This window comes from Seriola lalandi, unplaced genomic scaffold (assembly GCF_002814215.2).
Source record: "Seriola lalandi dorsalis isolate HSWRI2012SDOR001 ecotype SW California unplaced genomic scaffold, Sedor1 jcf7180002054519, whole genome shotgun sequence".
NCBI classification, from domain to species: domain Eukaryota; kingdom Metazoa; phylum Chordata; class Actinopteri; order Carangiformes; family Carangidae; genus Seriola; species Seriola lalandi.
The window spans coordinates 3,309,286-3,325,428 of NW_019525072.1; the positions used below are offsets into that span (position 1 = coordinate 3,309,286).

The following is a 16,143-nucleotide window of genomic DNA, read 5'->3' on the forward strand; positions in this document are numbered from 1 at the left end:
AAGTGTGAAAGGAAAATGCTCCTCTGACATTTAAGTTATTCCTCGATCCATTATCACATTTTTTACCACCAGAGAAATTCATTCTTGACAGTCAAAACCATTTCAACACATTTTTGAAGATTTACAGGCCTGTTGTCATATGTGCTCATTCGTGTTCGATTGTCTCAATTAATTGTTTCACCTCAACTTGTTTCAACTTGATTTTTACTGATTTACATTCACAATTTTGATGTTAATCATAAAATGGATGTTACTGGAATTAGTGCCACAGGGGCCCAAAAAGCCATGAGTACCGAGCATCATACTTGTGATAACTGTATGTGTGTATACTCAAACACAACACCTGTAGCAGTGAGGCAGTGCTGTCGATCTGTGCTGGCTGTACTGGGGGGACAGTATGAATTGTGGGTGCTCCTGTGCTGTACAAGGTGGTGGGGTGAGGCGGATGAGGGCTCGGGGACACGGCGCTGTAGGCTGGAGGCACCGGGGCCATCTGCCTCTGGAGGAGCTGCAGGATCACGTTGATATCTGCTGTCATACGGGTCTCCAGCCTGCCAAAGGGTGAAGGGAGACATCAGGAATTTATCTTCATGATGAGAAAACACACAAACTGTTTTTAATTCTGTTTTAAGGATGGATGGAGAGCTTCATAATGTTTTTATAAAAAGTCATCTGCTCTTTCAAAAATGTCCACTAGGCTTCTCTCTTGCTCTCTCTATAGTCTCTCTCTCTCTCTCTCTTGCGCACATATAAGCAGCCAGGCAGTTAAAGGAAGTACATTTGACTTTACAGATAATCTTCCTACATTTTCAGCCCCCCCCCCCCCCCCCCACTTTCTTATCTTTATTTGTCTTTCCCTCCTCCTCTGTCTCCTCCTTTTCTCTCATGCACACGCAAGTCATGCAATTCTCACCACCCAGCTGGGAGCTGATATACAAACAGGGGAGGGAGGGAGGAAGCGACAGAGGCATGACGTGGAGGTAAACAATAGCCATTGCACAGTGATAACGAAAGATTCCATGTTGAATACACACAATTGTAAGGGGGTATAGCTCAGTGGTAGAGCATTTGACTGCAGATCAAGAGGTCCCCGGTTCAAATCCGGGTGCCCCCTCTTTTAACTTAAGTCTTTAACACTGAAAGATAAAACTGACTCACCGGTTTAACTGGGACTGCAGCAGCTCCAGTCTGGACTCCAGCTCGCTGGGCCGGTCCTCAGCGCACGGTGATGGGTGGAAACTGGCCCTCACTGATGACGCCCGCCTCTGGCTCTCTGAGAACTGGCTGGCTCTGCGGCCTGGCCAGTATCCATACAGGCCTGACATGCTGATAGGTGCTGCTGCTGTGCAGAAGGACAGCAAGCCTTATTTAATTTCTGAAACATTTATTTTCAGTGATTCAAGAAAATCATGAAATACACTGGACATAAGTTCAGTACTAGTTTAGTTTTTATATTATTATAGTTTCTCATTTTTATTCTAAATTTGGTTTAGTTAGTTAGTTTTTGCAAATGTTTTTTTTTTTTGTTCAGTTCTAGTTCTACTATTGCTAGTAGGGCCGGATTTTGAAGGGTGACAGAACGGATATTTTTATATGTGTAATACAAACTGTATCCTATTCTCATAAATGTAAACAATGACTTTTGTGTTCTTTTAGTTTCATTTTCAGATTAGGTTTGTTACATTTTCAGTTTAGTTTTTATTTGCATTTATAACATTGATTTACATTTGGACTCAGGACTTGAAGTTAAATCCTGTGACCTTGTTGCACCAAGGTTTGATGAATCAACTAAAACTCTACCCGTCACAAATCAAATGGAATTTACATGTGATCACTGTATTCAAAAAGAGTGGCTCAGATTTTTACATAAAATTTGGGAATTTATTAAATATTCTCTTGCTTAATTAAACACATGTGTTGGAAAAAATGCAGCCTAGTAAACCGTATTTGGCAGGTAAAGAATCTCAAGTACAAACTCTGAAAAGGGCAGAGATGGAGTTGTGATTTGAAAAGATTTAATGCTCCATTGAGCCTAGCGGAGACTGTCCAGACATGACGGATGAAGGGATTGTATGTAAAGTCTTTACCTGAGAATGGCGGTCCTCCAAGGTCAACAGGTGGTCCCATCCCAGCTGAGGGTCCACTGTGAGGCAGGATGTTGACCACTGCTGGGGGGTAGTCTCTGGTGTCACCTCCGGGGGGGTATAGCTCCCCTTTGCTGTGTCCCATGTGCTTCATCTCCTCATCACTCGACTGTGAACAGATACTAGCGCTGCTGCAAAGATCTTCCCAGTGGGATCCCGCCATCGTGGCCCGGTGGTGGTTTGCCATTGGACAGGACTGATCGGGGTAAGAGTCCTCACGGTCCATCCCATCTGCACAGACGGAGTCAAAGGACAGCCAGGAAAAAGAATATACCGAGATTAGACATCCAACAGAAACACATGGAAATGTGTTTACCGACTTAAGCCCTGCCCCTCACTCACCTGGCCGGTTGCGACGCCGCAGGGAGCTTCTCCGATGCCTCGCCCGGCGGTAGCCACATTCAGAGTCCCTGCTCGGGGTTGGCTGGTTTATTCTATCTGCCTGATACATATCAGCGTCAGTAATTCAAAGATACACACCAGTTCTCATGCTTAAAGGAAATATCTATTCTTGGAGTGACAAATACAATTATATATTATAAATCTATTATTATAAATCTAATCGCACTGTTACGAATAAGAATTTCTACAAATGTCACTCATCAGGACAAAATACTGAGTCTCACTGAAATTATTTCAGTGGCAGATTAATCTATATTCACCCTCGTATTTACAGCATGAGGACTGAAAATAACGTTTGTTCACAGCAAGAAAAATATAGATTATTACTTGACTTATCCTTTAAAGTTGGTATAATGGTGACTAAAATCTAAAGAATTTCATAATTCTATAGAAGTATTTGCTGTGGATCAAATGAGAAGATCACACCAACATGCAGAAGTATGTATAACATAAAATCTACAGATGGAAATCAGATGAGACAATCTAAATCAATTCTTTACATTGTAATTTTTTTTATCCCTTGTGGTGTGTGCAGCAAGGCGAGAGACATTTGGTAGGCAGCTATGTAATAGTTTAAGAGCAGAAGAAAAAGGAAGTAAGGGAAAAATATATGTTTTCAGACATTTAAAAGCGACGTTACGAATGATTTATGAGGTAGGAAATGAATTCAGTGTGTCTGTAAGGCGTGAGGGATACATACTGTAGGTTTGGTGAGAAATCTTGAATGTATACAAAATACTGCATATGTACTGTGCTAAATATCATATATCATATATTATAATACTAAACATATAAATATACCGTATGTACATTTAAATTGTCTTAATTTGTAACATCCTAAAGAATTTCCATGTGAGATAACTGGTTAAAAAAGGTTCTCTTAGGCCTTAAGACAAACAAACACTGATTATGAAAAAAGGCTATCACTGTTAGGATGATGTTTTAAATGCAATGTGTGAAAGCGCCCTCTGGTGGCACTCACATCTCTCAGGATGAAGGTGATCTCCAAGTTGTTCCAGAACATGTCCGAAAAGTCGGGATACATGTCCAACACTTCCAGCAGGTCGTCTCTCAGGATCTTGTGAAGGTCGCAGTAGGTCAAAGCCCTGACGTCAGCGCTGGACTTCCCTGGTCTTCCGTACAGACTGATGGGCTCACCGAAGATGTCATTCTTTCCTGGAGAAACCACAGGAAAAAGAAAAAAGAATTATGGGGGATGGCTAAAAGTTAATCAATAGATGTTGGGCCAAGTGAGTCAGCCACTGCAAATAATAGTGAAAACAATTTACTAACAACAATCTGATGGATGAATCTCATCCAAAACAAATGAAAAACAAAGCACTGCAGCGACACAGATCCTCACCAGCGCTGCACATTAATGGTCCTCTCAAACACAGCTGAAAAAAAATGACCTATACAGCCTGGCTCTGAGTGCTGGCCCTATTGATGATCAATGCCGCTGTGGAATGGAAGTGGAGCTGTGCCCAAACACCTCTGGCAACACAACACATCGAGAAGTGTGTGTGCGTGTGTGCGTGTGTGCGCGTGCATGTGTGTGTGTGTGTGTAAAGGGCAAGAGTTGTGGCTCTAGCTTTGTGGGAAAGAGACAACAGGATGACAGAACCAGCAGACAGAAAAGGTTACAAAAGAAAAATCACAAAATGTCAGTTAAATGTTAGTATAGCAACTTTTAGTGGTTTCAGATTCACAGATGCAAAGATTTACCTCCTTTTCTGCATTGTACAGTTTTTCATGATTATTTGCAGTGGGTGTTAGTCATTATTATTGATTTTTTTTTTTTATAAACTATATTTTAATTTCATCAAATAACTGTCATTGATTTGCATCCACAGTGGAAAAAAAGACAAAGTAAGACCTTCATCGTGGCTTGTAGCTCACCCAGTATGGCCACCACCACGTCGTCCCTGAGGATCTCTATGGAGCCTCTGGAAATGAAGTAGAGGGCAGTGAGAATGTCCCCACTGTGGACCAGAGTGTCACCTGGTGGGGCGTGGGTGGTCTTGAATCGCATGGCTAAAGCCCGCAGGCAGCCTTTGTTGGCACCTCGAAAGGCTTTGCAGTTCTGCAGCAAGCTGCGGTTCAAATGGAGGCAGATGTCAGCCTGCAGACACTCAGGGAAACCCTTCAGAACCTGCAGGGCAACAGAGGGCATAAGGTCAATTTAAATAATTCTCCATGCTTTTCTTCCTTCATTGTGCACCCATTTTTCCTGTAGCTTTAAAACCAAGTAGTCTAAAAATGGAAAATGCCAAATGAAAGTGAAAGGTGAATAAAAGAGAACCTGCGGGGTGGGAGAAGATTGATGCAGGTGGGGCACACAGGACAGCTGCTCCAAGTGATTATCTATTCTCACATTGAATTGGCAGGCGCTAATGCTGCTCTCTGGCTGTGTCATGCTCCATTGCTGTTTGGAGCCCAAGCCCAAGCAGTGATATGACGCACATCATCGCTGAAAACTGGGTCTCCAAATGGAGCATCCCCGGTGGACAATCTCATTTGTATGTTTGAATAAAAGGAGGGCACCCAGGGTTGAACTGAGGCCACCTTGATCTTCAGTGATCTCACCACTGAGCTATACCCCCCAGCTGAAGGCCATTGATGTTTCATTTTATCCTCAGACAAGCATGTATAAATCCAAAAAATCAGGCTGATAGTGGCAGGTTGTTTGAAAGTTCATTTCATAAAAAATAGAGAATTTTATGCAGAAATTAAACATGTATCACCAGCTCTTCTCATTATAGTACAGCAGTTGTAGTTTGCGATTATATAGACAAAAGATCCACATGGTGTTTAGGACAGGGGGCACCCAGATTTGAACTGGGGACCTCTTGATCTGCAGTCAAATGCTCTACCACTGAGCTATACCCCCTTACACTTGCAGTCCTCAAAATGGAAGCTTTCGTTATCACTATGCAATGGCTATTGTTTACCTCCACGTCATGCCTCTGTCGCTTCCTCCCTCCCTCCCCTGTTTGTATATCAGCTCCCAGCTGGGTGGTGAGAATTGCATGACTTGCGTGTGTATGAGAGAAAAGGAGGAGACAGAGGAGGAGGAAAAGACAAATAAAGATAAGAAAGGGTGAAGGTTGGGGCTGAAAATGTGAAAATTGAACATTTTTGTATAAAAGCATACAGCAAAGACTTAATCTTTCTGAACCGTCTCAACATCTATTTAACAAAAAATAACAAAAAAAAAAGTCTGTCTAGCCATCACCCTCATCCCAAACCTAGAGAGCACGCCTCCTGTGAACCCGTGTATGAATTTCCTTGTGACTTACAGCGTTCATGTCGATGCCGTTGGTGTAGGACCAGGCATGTTGGAAGTACTCCTCCAGCCTCTGTCTCAGGCCTCCGGGGATCTGGTGGAACCGTATGAACTCTTTGACCCTCAGCATCTGGGTGTGGTAGCGGGCAGTGCCTGAGTACAGTCTCTGAATAATGGCTGACACATTACCGAAGATACTGGCATACATCAGAGCTGCAAGGGACAGAGGACAGAAATACTGCAGGTTAATTCTCTCCTGGTGGACAAATGGTTCATACTATATGAGCTTGTGAGGGGAGGAAGTGATGATTCCAAAATTGTATGTATGAATGCCTTTAAAACAAATTGAAAAATTGAGGGAAGGTCAATATTACAAGCGATCAAAAACAGCAAGATCCTCTTTCAAACACAATCTGACACACTTGCTTTAGACTGATAATATGTAAGAGCAAATGGATGGTTATGTTATCATCATCGTCACTGAGCAAAGCTGCATAAAAGTCTCTTAAACCTGCCATATTTGTTTTTGAATGAATCCAACTATCTAATAATGTTTTCATAAATAAATTCCTCATTTTAAGATTGCACCTGTAATTGAACTGAATTAAACCTATGATCATATTCCACTCATATTAATGTCCCATGTTAATGCAGATTTACACGTTTTTCAGCTGTAGAAAAAGATAAGTTTAGGGAAACAGAGAATGTTTCTTTTTTCTTTTGCGTGAAAACACCAACTATGTAAAGATTGAAGATTTGAAATATTGGCCATTAGCTGTTCCATCACAAGCAGAATTGACAGAGGTTTTCACATTCACTATAACTATACCTGCTTTAAAACTTAAGGTATTGTATTTGCTCTAGAGAGTGCTCACCCTAAAAGGATTCAGATTTCAGACTCACTCCCACTCTACTCACAGCCAATGAGCATGACACAGATGGAGAAGATCTTCTCTGGGTTGGTGTTGGGTGAGACGTTCCCAAAGCCCACACTGGTCAGACTGCTGAAGGTGAAGTACAGGGCTGTAACGTACTTGTCCTTGATGGAGGGGCCTGAAGCTGCGTCGCTGTCGTTGTACTGTTTACCGATCTGTTCAGCCAGGTTGTCCAGCCAGCCGATCTTCATGGCTCCTATGCGCGCAGAGCTGGTGCGCTCCACGTTGCCGATGGCGTACCAGATACAGGCCAGCCAATGAGCGATGAGGGCAAAGGTGCACATGAGGAGGAAAAGGACAGCAGCTCCGTATTCTGAGTAACGGTCCAACTTCCTGGCCACTCGTACCAACCTCAGCAGCCTGGCTGTCTTCAGTAATCCAATCAGAGTAGTTGTCTGAGGCTGGTGGAGAGAGAGCACACCTCATGTCAGTGGCAGCCAGTAAAAAATGCTCAAACCAGTGACACAGTCTATGAATCACTGAGTCCTGAACTGAATATTTTGCTGCAGATATGAAATCAATTAAATGTGTTTTTTATTAATCAAAATAAAAGAGGACCCATCAAATTATTGGACAATAATGCAAAAACACAACTCATCAGGTGTCTAGACTCTCTTTTTGATCCTGTGTGTCTAATAAATAATTGATATTAAATCCTGTTTACACTGCTGTCATCTAAAATGAGTTTTTGCAGTAATGTAGCACAATTAGCATACATCCGGTGTCTGGTTGTAATTTCATACAGGATACTAATGTTGCTTTTTTAAAATGTGGGCTTCTGAACTTTTTACCTGTGCTGTCTCCAGGCAGAGCTAGAGACAGGCTGAGACAGACTTGTAGTGAAAAGTGTTGAAAATGCAAGAACAAGCACTGCATTCAAATTTACCTTTAATCTGTATTTTACTGGTTTCCAGCAAGTTGCTTCATTTCGTAATACTGAAAATGTCCATTAAGCTATAATCACATTGTGGCAATGTCTATTTTACACACCTGATCCACCCTAATGTGTCCGTGCAGTGTGTATCTTCCACACTCGACCCACAAGATGCAACTGCCTTGTTCTTTCAAGATAAAACTATCATTGGTTCGTTATGATTCACCAACATCAGTCTAAGGCTGAACAGGAGTGGAGACATCTTCTCAGTCTATGATCTCTGCTGACGCCCATTTTGAAATGTTGTAGCATGGAAAAGGACAGGGCAGAAATCTCCTTCCAGAGGGTTGTCCCCCTCAATATATCATTGTAAACCTCACTATGTCAATTTAAGTAATATAAATAAATGTGTGGGAGGATTTTGGGGAGGCTATGAAGGAGGACTTTTGTTTTTGTCTCAAGGAAGTTCTGGCAAACCGTTCAGCAACTCAGGAAGGGGAAACAGGGTTTGACCCAGGCTGTGCTCAGTCGGGGAGGAGAACTGCAGACCCGGACTGGAGATGTTGTTGGGCGGTGGGAAGAATATTTTGAGGAACTCCTGAACCCGGCTCACATGCCCTACGTGGAGGAGGCAGAGTCTGAAGACTCGGGGGAAGTCTCATACATAGCCCTGGCAGAGCTCGCTGAGGCAGTCAAGAAGCTCCTTGGCGGCAAGGCCCCAGGTGTGGATGAGATATGCCTGTTTACTCTAAGGAGGCTCTGACCGATTGTTGAACCTAAGAATCAGAAGGAGCAATGCGGATTCCTTCCTGGCCGTTGAACAGTGGACCGGCTCTTTACCCTTGCGAGAGTACATTCACTGAATACGTGTTTTCAGTGAATGTTAGACTCCGCCAAGGTTGTCCCCTTGTCTCTGATCCTGTTTGTGATATTCATGACAGAATTCATGATATTCAGACAGAATCTCAAGGCGCAGCTGAGGTGAGGAGTGTGTCCGCTTTGGGATCCTCAGAATTACATCTTTGCTCTTTGCAGAAGATTTCCAGTGCTCACTGAATTTGATTTCTGAATGAACTTCTTAAATTAGCGCTAGAGCTAATCATATTTTTCCATGTTGAATATTGATCATACAGTATGTGTCTAACTTATTTAAGATCTTAATCTGCAAAGAAAATTGTAACTAATTTAAATAAAAAAATATAGTGGAGTAAAAGTACAATATTTTCCTATGAAAAATGAAGTAGCCCAAAATGTTGCTTCTGTATTTAAGTGGATGCTTCTTAAATCTGTACCAAAACACACCTGAGTAAACATATAGTTACCACCACAGCTGCCTATAGGCACTAATATCGATACACAGGACTGAGTCAGTTTTGTAAAAAAACACACATTTCCAGGAACATGACCATAATGGATCTGTTCCACACATCCAGGTTAATTGTTCCAACTGAGATAAAACAGATGTTTGCCAACTCTTTAGCTCTAATTTTGGTAAGCCTGCCACTAGTAACCCACAGACTGGCCTTTTGTGAACAATACTCTTAGTCTTAAAAGTTTATAACCTCTTCTGGATGGAAAGATGACCCCGCGACCTGTGTGCCCCCCTTTCGTTTGCTTGAAGTTTGTTTTTTTTCTCACCTGCATCATCTACAGTGATGCTTAAATGGAACTGAACCATCACTAATGTTATTTGTCATATGTAACAACCAATCTTTGACCTTTGTTCCTGTTGTGAAATAACTCTTTTTCACTTCGTCAGACAACACTGGGCCAGGAAAAATTTGTCAGTAAAAATTAATCATTATTGCGAGGCTGCTGACATCCTCCGTCTCACCTCCTCTGACCCAGAGCGGAATATGAGCAGGTCGAAGGGGATGGCGGCCACGATGTCGATGAGGAACCAGCCCTTGAAGTAGTGCTGCGCGATGTGTCCCGGGTGGCTGACCACCTCGTCGTTTTGGTTGACGTAGGTGGTCCTGAAGTTGATGAGGATGTCCACGATGAACATGACGTCCACCACCAGGTCCACCACGTTGAGCGGGTTGCAGGTGTAGCCGCAGGTTCTCCTCCGCTCGTCCTCCACCTCGTTGAGAAGGAAGGCGGCCGAGTATGGCGTGAAGACGGCGGTGTAGATGACCAGCAGCAGGATGACCCAGTCCCACACCGCTTTGAAGGGGCTGTAGTGAAGGATGGTCCATTTATGGATGCGTGGGGCCTGGAGCTTGTACTCTGGCAGGACGTCAGCACCAAGGGACAACACCTGACAACATAGGGAAGAGATGGAGAAGATGTTATCAATAATGAAGGAAGGACAGTGAGAAACATAACCATGAAGTTTACTTCACTCGAAGTTACTTCATGAAGCCTATACTTCAAACAGGATAACAGGTGGCTCCATTCATTGATGTATCTGTTATGAGATGGAAAATTCTGACACTTAAGCAAACGCTATGATGAGAGAGAGCAGGTGACTAACATTATCCAGAAAGAATAAAACAGCAGGGAAAAGTTTAATAATTGGCCTGTAGATCGATAACTTCTAATTATCATTATTATTTAAATGCCATTAACCAAATATAACTTCAGGTTTAATTTTTTAGGAGTTAAAATTTTTCAGCCAGTTTAATTCTTCATGAGGTTTAATATTCATGACCTGTGCCGTAATTTACACTCCACTTTTTCACTTTTATATCACTTATAAGTCACTGGTAAACAGAGAGCTGTTGCTATTTAGTATTTTCTAAATCTCCTACGCAAAACAAACCAGCCCAAGCGCATTAGAGCAACTCTAACTTCTCATCTCTGAATGGCAGTGGCTTACTATGACTTACAGGCATATTCACAGAAGCGCATATTAAAGTGTTTTTGTTGACCAACTCTTTGGGAGAAAAGAACAGTGTTACGTTCATGTTGTCACGTTGATATGTAGCATGTATGCAAACTCACTTACTGGAGCTGCTTCAGAATAAAAGCCTTCCAGCAAAAACATTTTAAGCTGAAGAAAACAGGAAATGTTAACTGATTGTCACCAGCAGTGCTTGCCTAAGGTTCGTGTGGCGCTGGTCTAGATCAGAGCAGATAATAGACTACATCGCCAACTTTGTAGGTAAAGCTGTGCATGTGAACGCTTCCCTTTTCATGCACAGATATAAAAAAAGAAAAAATATCCAGGATAAATCAAACCAGGCACCAAAATGTAAGATGTTCTATCACTTAAAGTGAGGCAACAAAGAAATATCCAGATTAAAAATATCCTGATATTAAAATAGCTCTTAATTTGAGCAGGGAAAATGTGTATGCATAAATTAGTGCTGCTCACGCTTTGTGTCTTCACACTACACACTGCGTGTCACAGCCAATCAGACTTTCCTTCATAACATTCTGCACCTAAAGGTAAGTAACAACCACCTCAAAAAAATTCTCACCAAATTTGGCAGAATAAAATATCACAGCCCTCTAATACCAACATGTCCACACACTTAGTTTCTCAATATGCAAATGTTTTAGTGCAGAACAGAAACAGCTCCTTCCTTTAACAAAGCAAAAAAAAAAAAAAACCAACATGCAACTCTCCACCCAGTATTGCCACCACCACTATTTGCATTAACAGGCAGACCAACGCAAAAACAGTAAGATATTTGTGAATTAAGCGATGAGTACAAAGATCCCACTGACCGGCACGACAATAAGAGCCTCCATGTCCTGGTTCTTATCCTGGTGGCGACCACAGCAGCAGGGAAGGCTCCTCTGCAGCCCTACCTGCCTGCTGTGCAGCGGCCACCTCCTCTGCTGCATCACCTTCTTACAGAAAAACCTCCCACCTAGATCTAACAGGGTCCCTGTGCAGCTCTGTCCTCTCTCCACAGGCACTTTCACTAAGTCACAGCTCTAGCTGTTCTTTTTAAAGCAGCCTTACCTGCCTCTGCCTCACCATGTGATCCCCATTGTATCTAGACCATATGACCCCAACTGCCAGAGTTCTGGTCAATTGTGGACCAGAATAAGTGCTGTCATTGATTGCACACCACGTAGGAGTGATTTCAGTTAATTCTTGTTAACTACAATGTCAGGACTTGGGCTGGCTGATTTAACAGTGATCGGTCTCTAACAGATGTATTTTTCTGATGCCCCGTTGCTGTCATCCATATCTGCATTAACAACTAGTAAAAAATGCTCATTGTTGTCCTTACATCTCCTCAAAGTCCTCCAGTTTTTAGACCCTCATTTGCATTTTAGTTTGCATTACTTTGGTCATAGTCAGCATGACAAAAGAAGATGGACTTGTGGCTGCAGTGGCTCTACAACCAAACACTCACACAATAAACTCACACAGGGACCACAAGTTAAGTTTAGCATGGTATTGACTATTTAGATCCCCTCCTCCCACCGAACAAAAATGCTGTTTCTTTCCACTACTGCAGCTAAGGCTAAAACAGGGGCCAGCAAGTAAATGGCTTCTTAAGGACAAAGTACTACATTTAAAAAAGCTACTAAATGTGTGTGGCCATATTTGGTTAAAAAAAGAAAGAAAGTTAGACAGGAAAAAAGAAAGGGGGAAGTAAGATCTTCACTGGGAATAACCCAAGCCTGTATAGTTTTCCATTATAGCATGCAATGCCCTGTAACGACAGACGGATGTTTGCCTCTGCTCTTGCTCCTCAAATCTGTTTTTATGACCAATAGACAGCGTACAGTGTTTTGGAAATGGGGCGAAGGTGGAAAACCCTGCAATATTTATTGAATCCCTCTAACACAACAACCTGCGGCTCTCTTTTGCGTATCAGCCACTGACCATCGCAGCTGAACAGATGTAGAAAGACAACACAGTAATGAGAATGTAAACACATGAGCGAGGTTCACTCATCCAAAACATTTTAAAGTATTGATGTTGTCCACAGCTCTGTTTCATAATGAACTGCCACCTCTAGTTTGCACGCAACAGCTCTCTGTTGCTACTCTGACTTTATAATTATGAAAGGAAGAGTTCACTGTTTATACATTTTCATATTTATTAGATTCAAAAGACAGCGGAGAGGTTAAGTACAAGGGAAGCTTAAAGACTGAACAGCAAATAAATCATGAAAGAGAGTGTGAAATACATAAAACTGCTGCTGTGAGCTGCTTCTAGGACATTATTTGTTATGTAGTAAATAATCACACACATTACGAATGGTATTTACCTGCAATGAAAAGAAAAAATCCTACTTTTATTCTCAGTTTTGAAAAAAAAAGCCACTATGCAAAATGCAAAATCCATCACATATAACTTGTTCCTGTTGCTTGTCTTTGCTTTTCCCTGTATATTCCATCCGAAGACAACCGCAGTGAACACGACATTAAACTATTCAGACCGTGCATCCTAATCCTGTCTTATTCCACTCTAAACATAAGCGCAACACCTAATTCTGTACTTCAAACACCATCACTCAACTCAAATACAAAATGCTGTGAGAGCAAAATCAAGTTTGGGGCAAGTGTCCATAAACAGGACCTTGTCATAGCAAGGTGACATGGCATCAGCTTTACCTGGATAAAGCTGATGTTGCTCACCTGTGGAGCTACAGCTAGTAAAAAGGAAGGGTGAGAAGGAGGATGAAGACGGTGGGGGTGAAGAAGGAAAGGAAAAAGGACGCCGGTGGCAAACAAACAGGGAGGTAGAGCTGAAGAGTTGGAAGAGGACACAAGGGGACGTGAGAGACCCAGTAAGGCTGAAACACTCACAGGCTGAAGTTTCTGCTTGAAGCTCATGCTGAAGCCCGCCACAGGGTAAACAACGGGAGAAGACTAAGACTATGAGAGAGAGCAAGAGAGAGAGAGGGAGATGGCAACCTCTATCTATCCGTCTGTATCTCCCTCCCTCCTGCTCCCTCGTTCATCCTCCCTGCCTGTAGCCCAGCCCTCACTGCAGGATCCTCTTTCAAACACATGAAAAAAACTGTCCAGAGGCTGTATGAATGACGGCATCCCCCACCTCCACTGGTACTCAACCAGCAACAACTGTGCAAAGTCAAAGCAGGCCCTGCTAAACATTCATAATGCAACAACAAAACAATTTGTTGAGATAAAAGATGCTTTGAGTTCTACGAGAAAGAAAAATACCGGTTTTAATTTTCCTTTAAGACTCTTTGTTGACTATGTGGGACGCCTGATTTATGCTCAACAATGAGAAAACAAGTATCTAAATATTTTAATGTGTTTACCCTGCAACCAAGTTTATTTAATTCATCCTCTTTGAGTCTTAAGTCTTGTCTAAATTCTGACTAAACGAGGTGTATTTAAATTCGTATGATTTGGTTTCTGAAGACGTGATGTCCTGTAAGTTGTTCAAAGTCATTAAGGGTATTATCTTAAACGGAAAAAACAAATTGACAATATATTGTACTTTTTTTTGGTCAAACTTAAGCCATAGCTGTAATATTTTAGTACCATCATGCATGTTTTGGGTGGGGTTTTTTTTGCCCAAATTTATTTACAAAAATCGAAACAATATCCGTATCATATCCTCCCATTTAGCCAGAAATATTTGTAGAAATAAATATTTTGATATATTGTATTAGAGAAGAATCAGACAACTTGTTTATCAATTTATTTTGATGGACTCGTACTGTCTCAAACACACCCGTCGTTGTCACCCAAAAATAAAGACTGTCATCAAATCTCTAATGAACGTGTTATAGGTTTGAATATGAACCTGCTTAACACAAACACTTCAACACACACAGTTAAAGTGGACTAAAATGCTCAAACTTAAAAATGTAAACTAAACCCAGATTTCTACTTCTACTTTCTCCCTGTTGTAAGCTCATTCAAAGCCAGGGGGCACCACATAAACACACTTCTGCTTTGCCAAAATATACACACACACACACACACACACTAGGAGTTACAGTGTGCTTTTCTACAATTATCTGTCTTTTACAAGCTGCAGTCTAGTCAATCACATTGTGTGCTTCATGTTATGCAGACAAATCAATATGAACAACGATCAATGACAACCTTCATTTCCCTTTTTGTAAGGTGCCAATCGAAATCCAATTAGGCGGGACAACGAAAGTTTTTATTGTATAACGAAACACAACCAGAAGAAAAGAAGACATATGTTTAGAGATTTATTTAAAATTAGCGACATGATAAATCTGTAGAAAACTTGCTCTTGGTGTTGTAATTGATCCGTTGCTCCCACATGTAACGATTGCTGTGACCTAACACCTGACCTGTGAGGCCTGACATTCATCTACAACCCGTGACTATGATACCACTGCGAGTAAATTCAAGCTGGACAGAAACTAAAACTGGCACCAGTATGAAGACGGCTGGGGGGGGGGGTAGGAAGGGTGGGGAGGGCTGTGATTTAAAGGGCAGTTGGAGGGTTGACAGATACACAGAGAGCACGCACACTGCCCTCCACTTCCATTAGCTCCAGAGGCCAAGGTCACAGGCAGCGTCAAGCCAACGAGTGCAGCTCAATAGCCTCACAGCTGCCGCCCTTTTTACTCGCTTTCATAACTACATCTCATCAGAACCCCTCTGCACTCCCACAGACAGTCTGTGATCCCCACACACAGCAATGCAATCTCCATATGCATCCTCACACACTCAACTGAGTCGTCCCCCCCCCCCCTCCTCTGTGCTGCCTAGCTACCATCTATACTGACATCACTTACAGCAGATACAACAATACCTCAGTAATATCAAAAACAGTTTAAACACATTTCTGTTTTGGTACCTTCTTACTAAATAACTATATTTATTTAATGTCTAGACAGTTTATTAAAGTTTAAGATTTTAGTGTTTATATCCCTGGTTTATTTGCAATGAAAAAAACCAGATCTGTGCACATGGTCAAGCGGATACGACACAACAAAAAGTTTCCATTCAAAAATGTGTTTTGCTTACTGTTACTTCACTTGGATGTTTGAGCTTCACTGGGAAGAATTATATATTTGCAGAGTCTGACACTAGAAGGCTTAAATCTGGGGTCTGTTTCACAAAGATATTTCAGACGAGTCTTAAATTTGCTTGTAGATTAGTCTAATGCAAGTAAGACTGATTCACACTGAAGACTGACTAAGTTTAAGCCAAAAACATTAGACACCTTACCTCCAGGCTAACTCAGGCCTAAGACCAATGTTACCATGGTAACAATCAATGACACCTGCGCTGACCAGTAGCAGCAATGAATAAAAAACTGGAAAACATGGTTCACAATTTGTGGTTTGCTAACATTGTTACAGAGAGAACAATAAGAATTTACCCAGAATTCATAGTACCACAGTACGGCTTAAGATAGACAAGAACTAAACTGCTTTGTGCCACGGATGAATTCAGACGTCCATCTGAAGTCTGATTATTTCTTATATCTAAGCCGTAGTCAAAGTCTGTCTTTGTGAGTTTAAGATGTGCACGAGTTGGATTTTGTGAAATCACAACTATTTGGAACCAGTTGTGGTCCAATATATAAGTTATATAACTAATATATAACTTACACATGTGCGATGGGGA

At 41.8% G+C, this 16,143-nt stretch overlaps 1 protein-coding gene and 2 non-coding genes across 4 annotated transcripts in view; 1 reads left to right on the plus strand and 2 right to left on the minus strand.

The window, feature by feature from the left end:
- Nucleotides 1-16,143, minus strand: part of kcnh6a (potassium voltage-gated channel, subfamily H (eag-related), member 6a) — a 30,962-nt gene that overhangs the window by 2,334 nt on the left and 12,485 nt on the right. Inside the window, exons 7-15 of one of the 2 annotated variants that reach the window (XM_023413749.2) lie at nucleotides 9,476-9,901; nucleotides 6,751-7,168; nucleotides 5,846-6,045; nucleotides 4,446-4,698; nucleotides 3,529-3,722; nucleotides 2,487-2,586; nucleotides 2,088-2,375; nucleotides 1,159-1,339; nucleotides 344-551 (exon numbers count right to left, since the gene is read on the minus strand). In XM_023413749.2, the coding sequence (XP_023269517.1) occupies nucleotides 344-551; nucleotides 1,159-1,339; nucleotides 2,088-2,375; nucleotides 2,487-2,586; nucleotides 3,529-3,722; nucleotides 4,446-4,698; nucleotides 5,846-6,045; nucleotides 6,751-7,168; nucleotides 9,476-9,901 (2,268 nt within the window). Of the gene's footprint in view, nucleotides 1-343; nucleotides 552-1,158; nucleotides 1,343-2,087; nucleotides 2,376-2,486; nucleotides 2,587-3,528; nucleotides 3,723-4,445; nucleotides 4,699-5,845; nucleotides 6,046-6,750; nucleotides 7,169-9,475; nucleotides 9,902-16,143 lie in introns of both variants that reach the window. The other variant, XM_023413748.2, reaches the window with a different exon arrangement.
- trnac-gca (transfer RNA cysteine (anticodon GCA)) lies at nucleotides 1,043-1,114 on the plus strand. Its single transcript has one exon. It is a non-coding gene; the product is annotated as a tRNA-Cys (tRNA).
- Nucleotides 5,365-5,436, minus strand: trnac-gca (transfer RNA cysteine (anticodon GCA)). Its single transcript has one exon. It is a non-coding gene; the product is annotated as a tRNA-Cys (tRNA).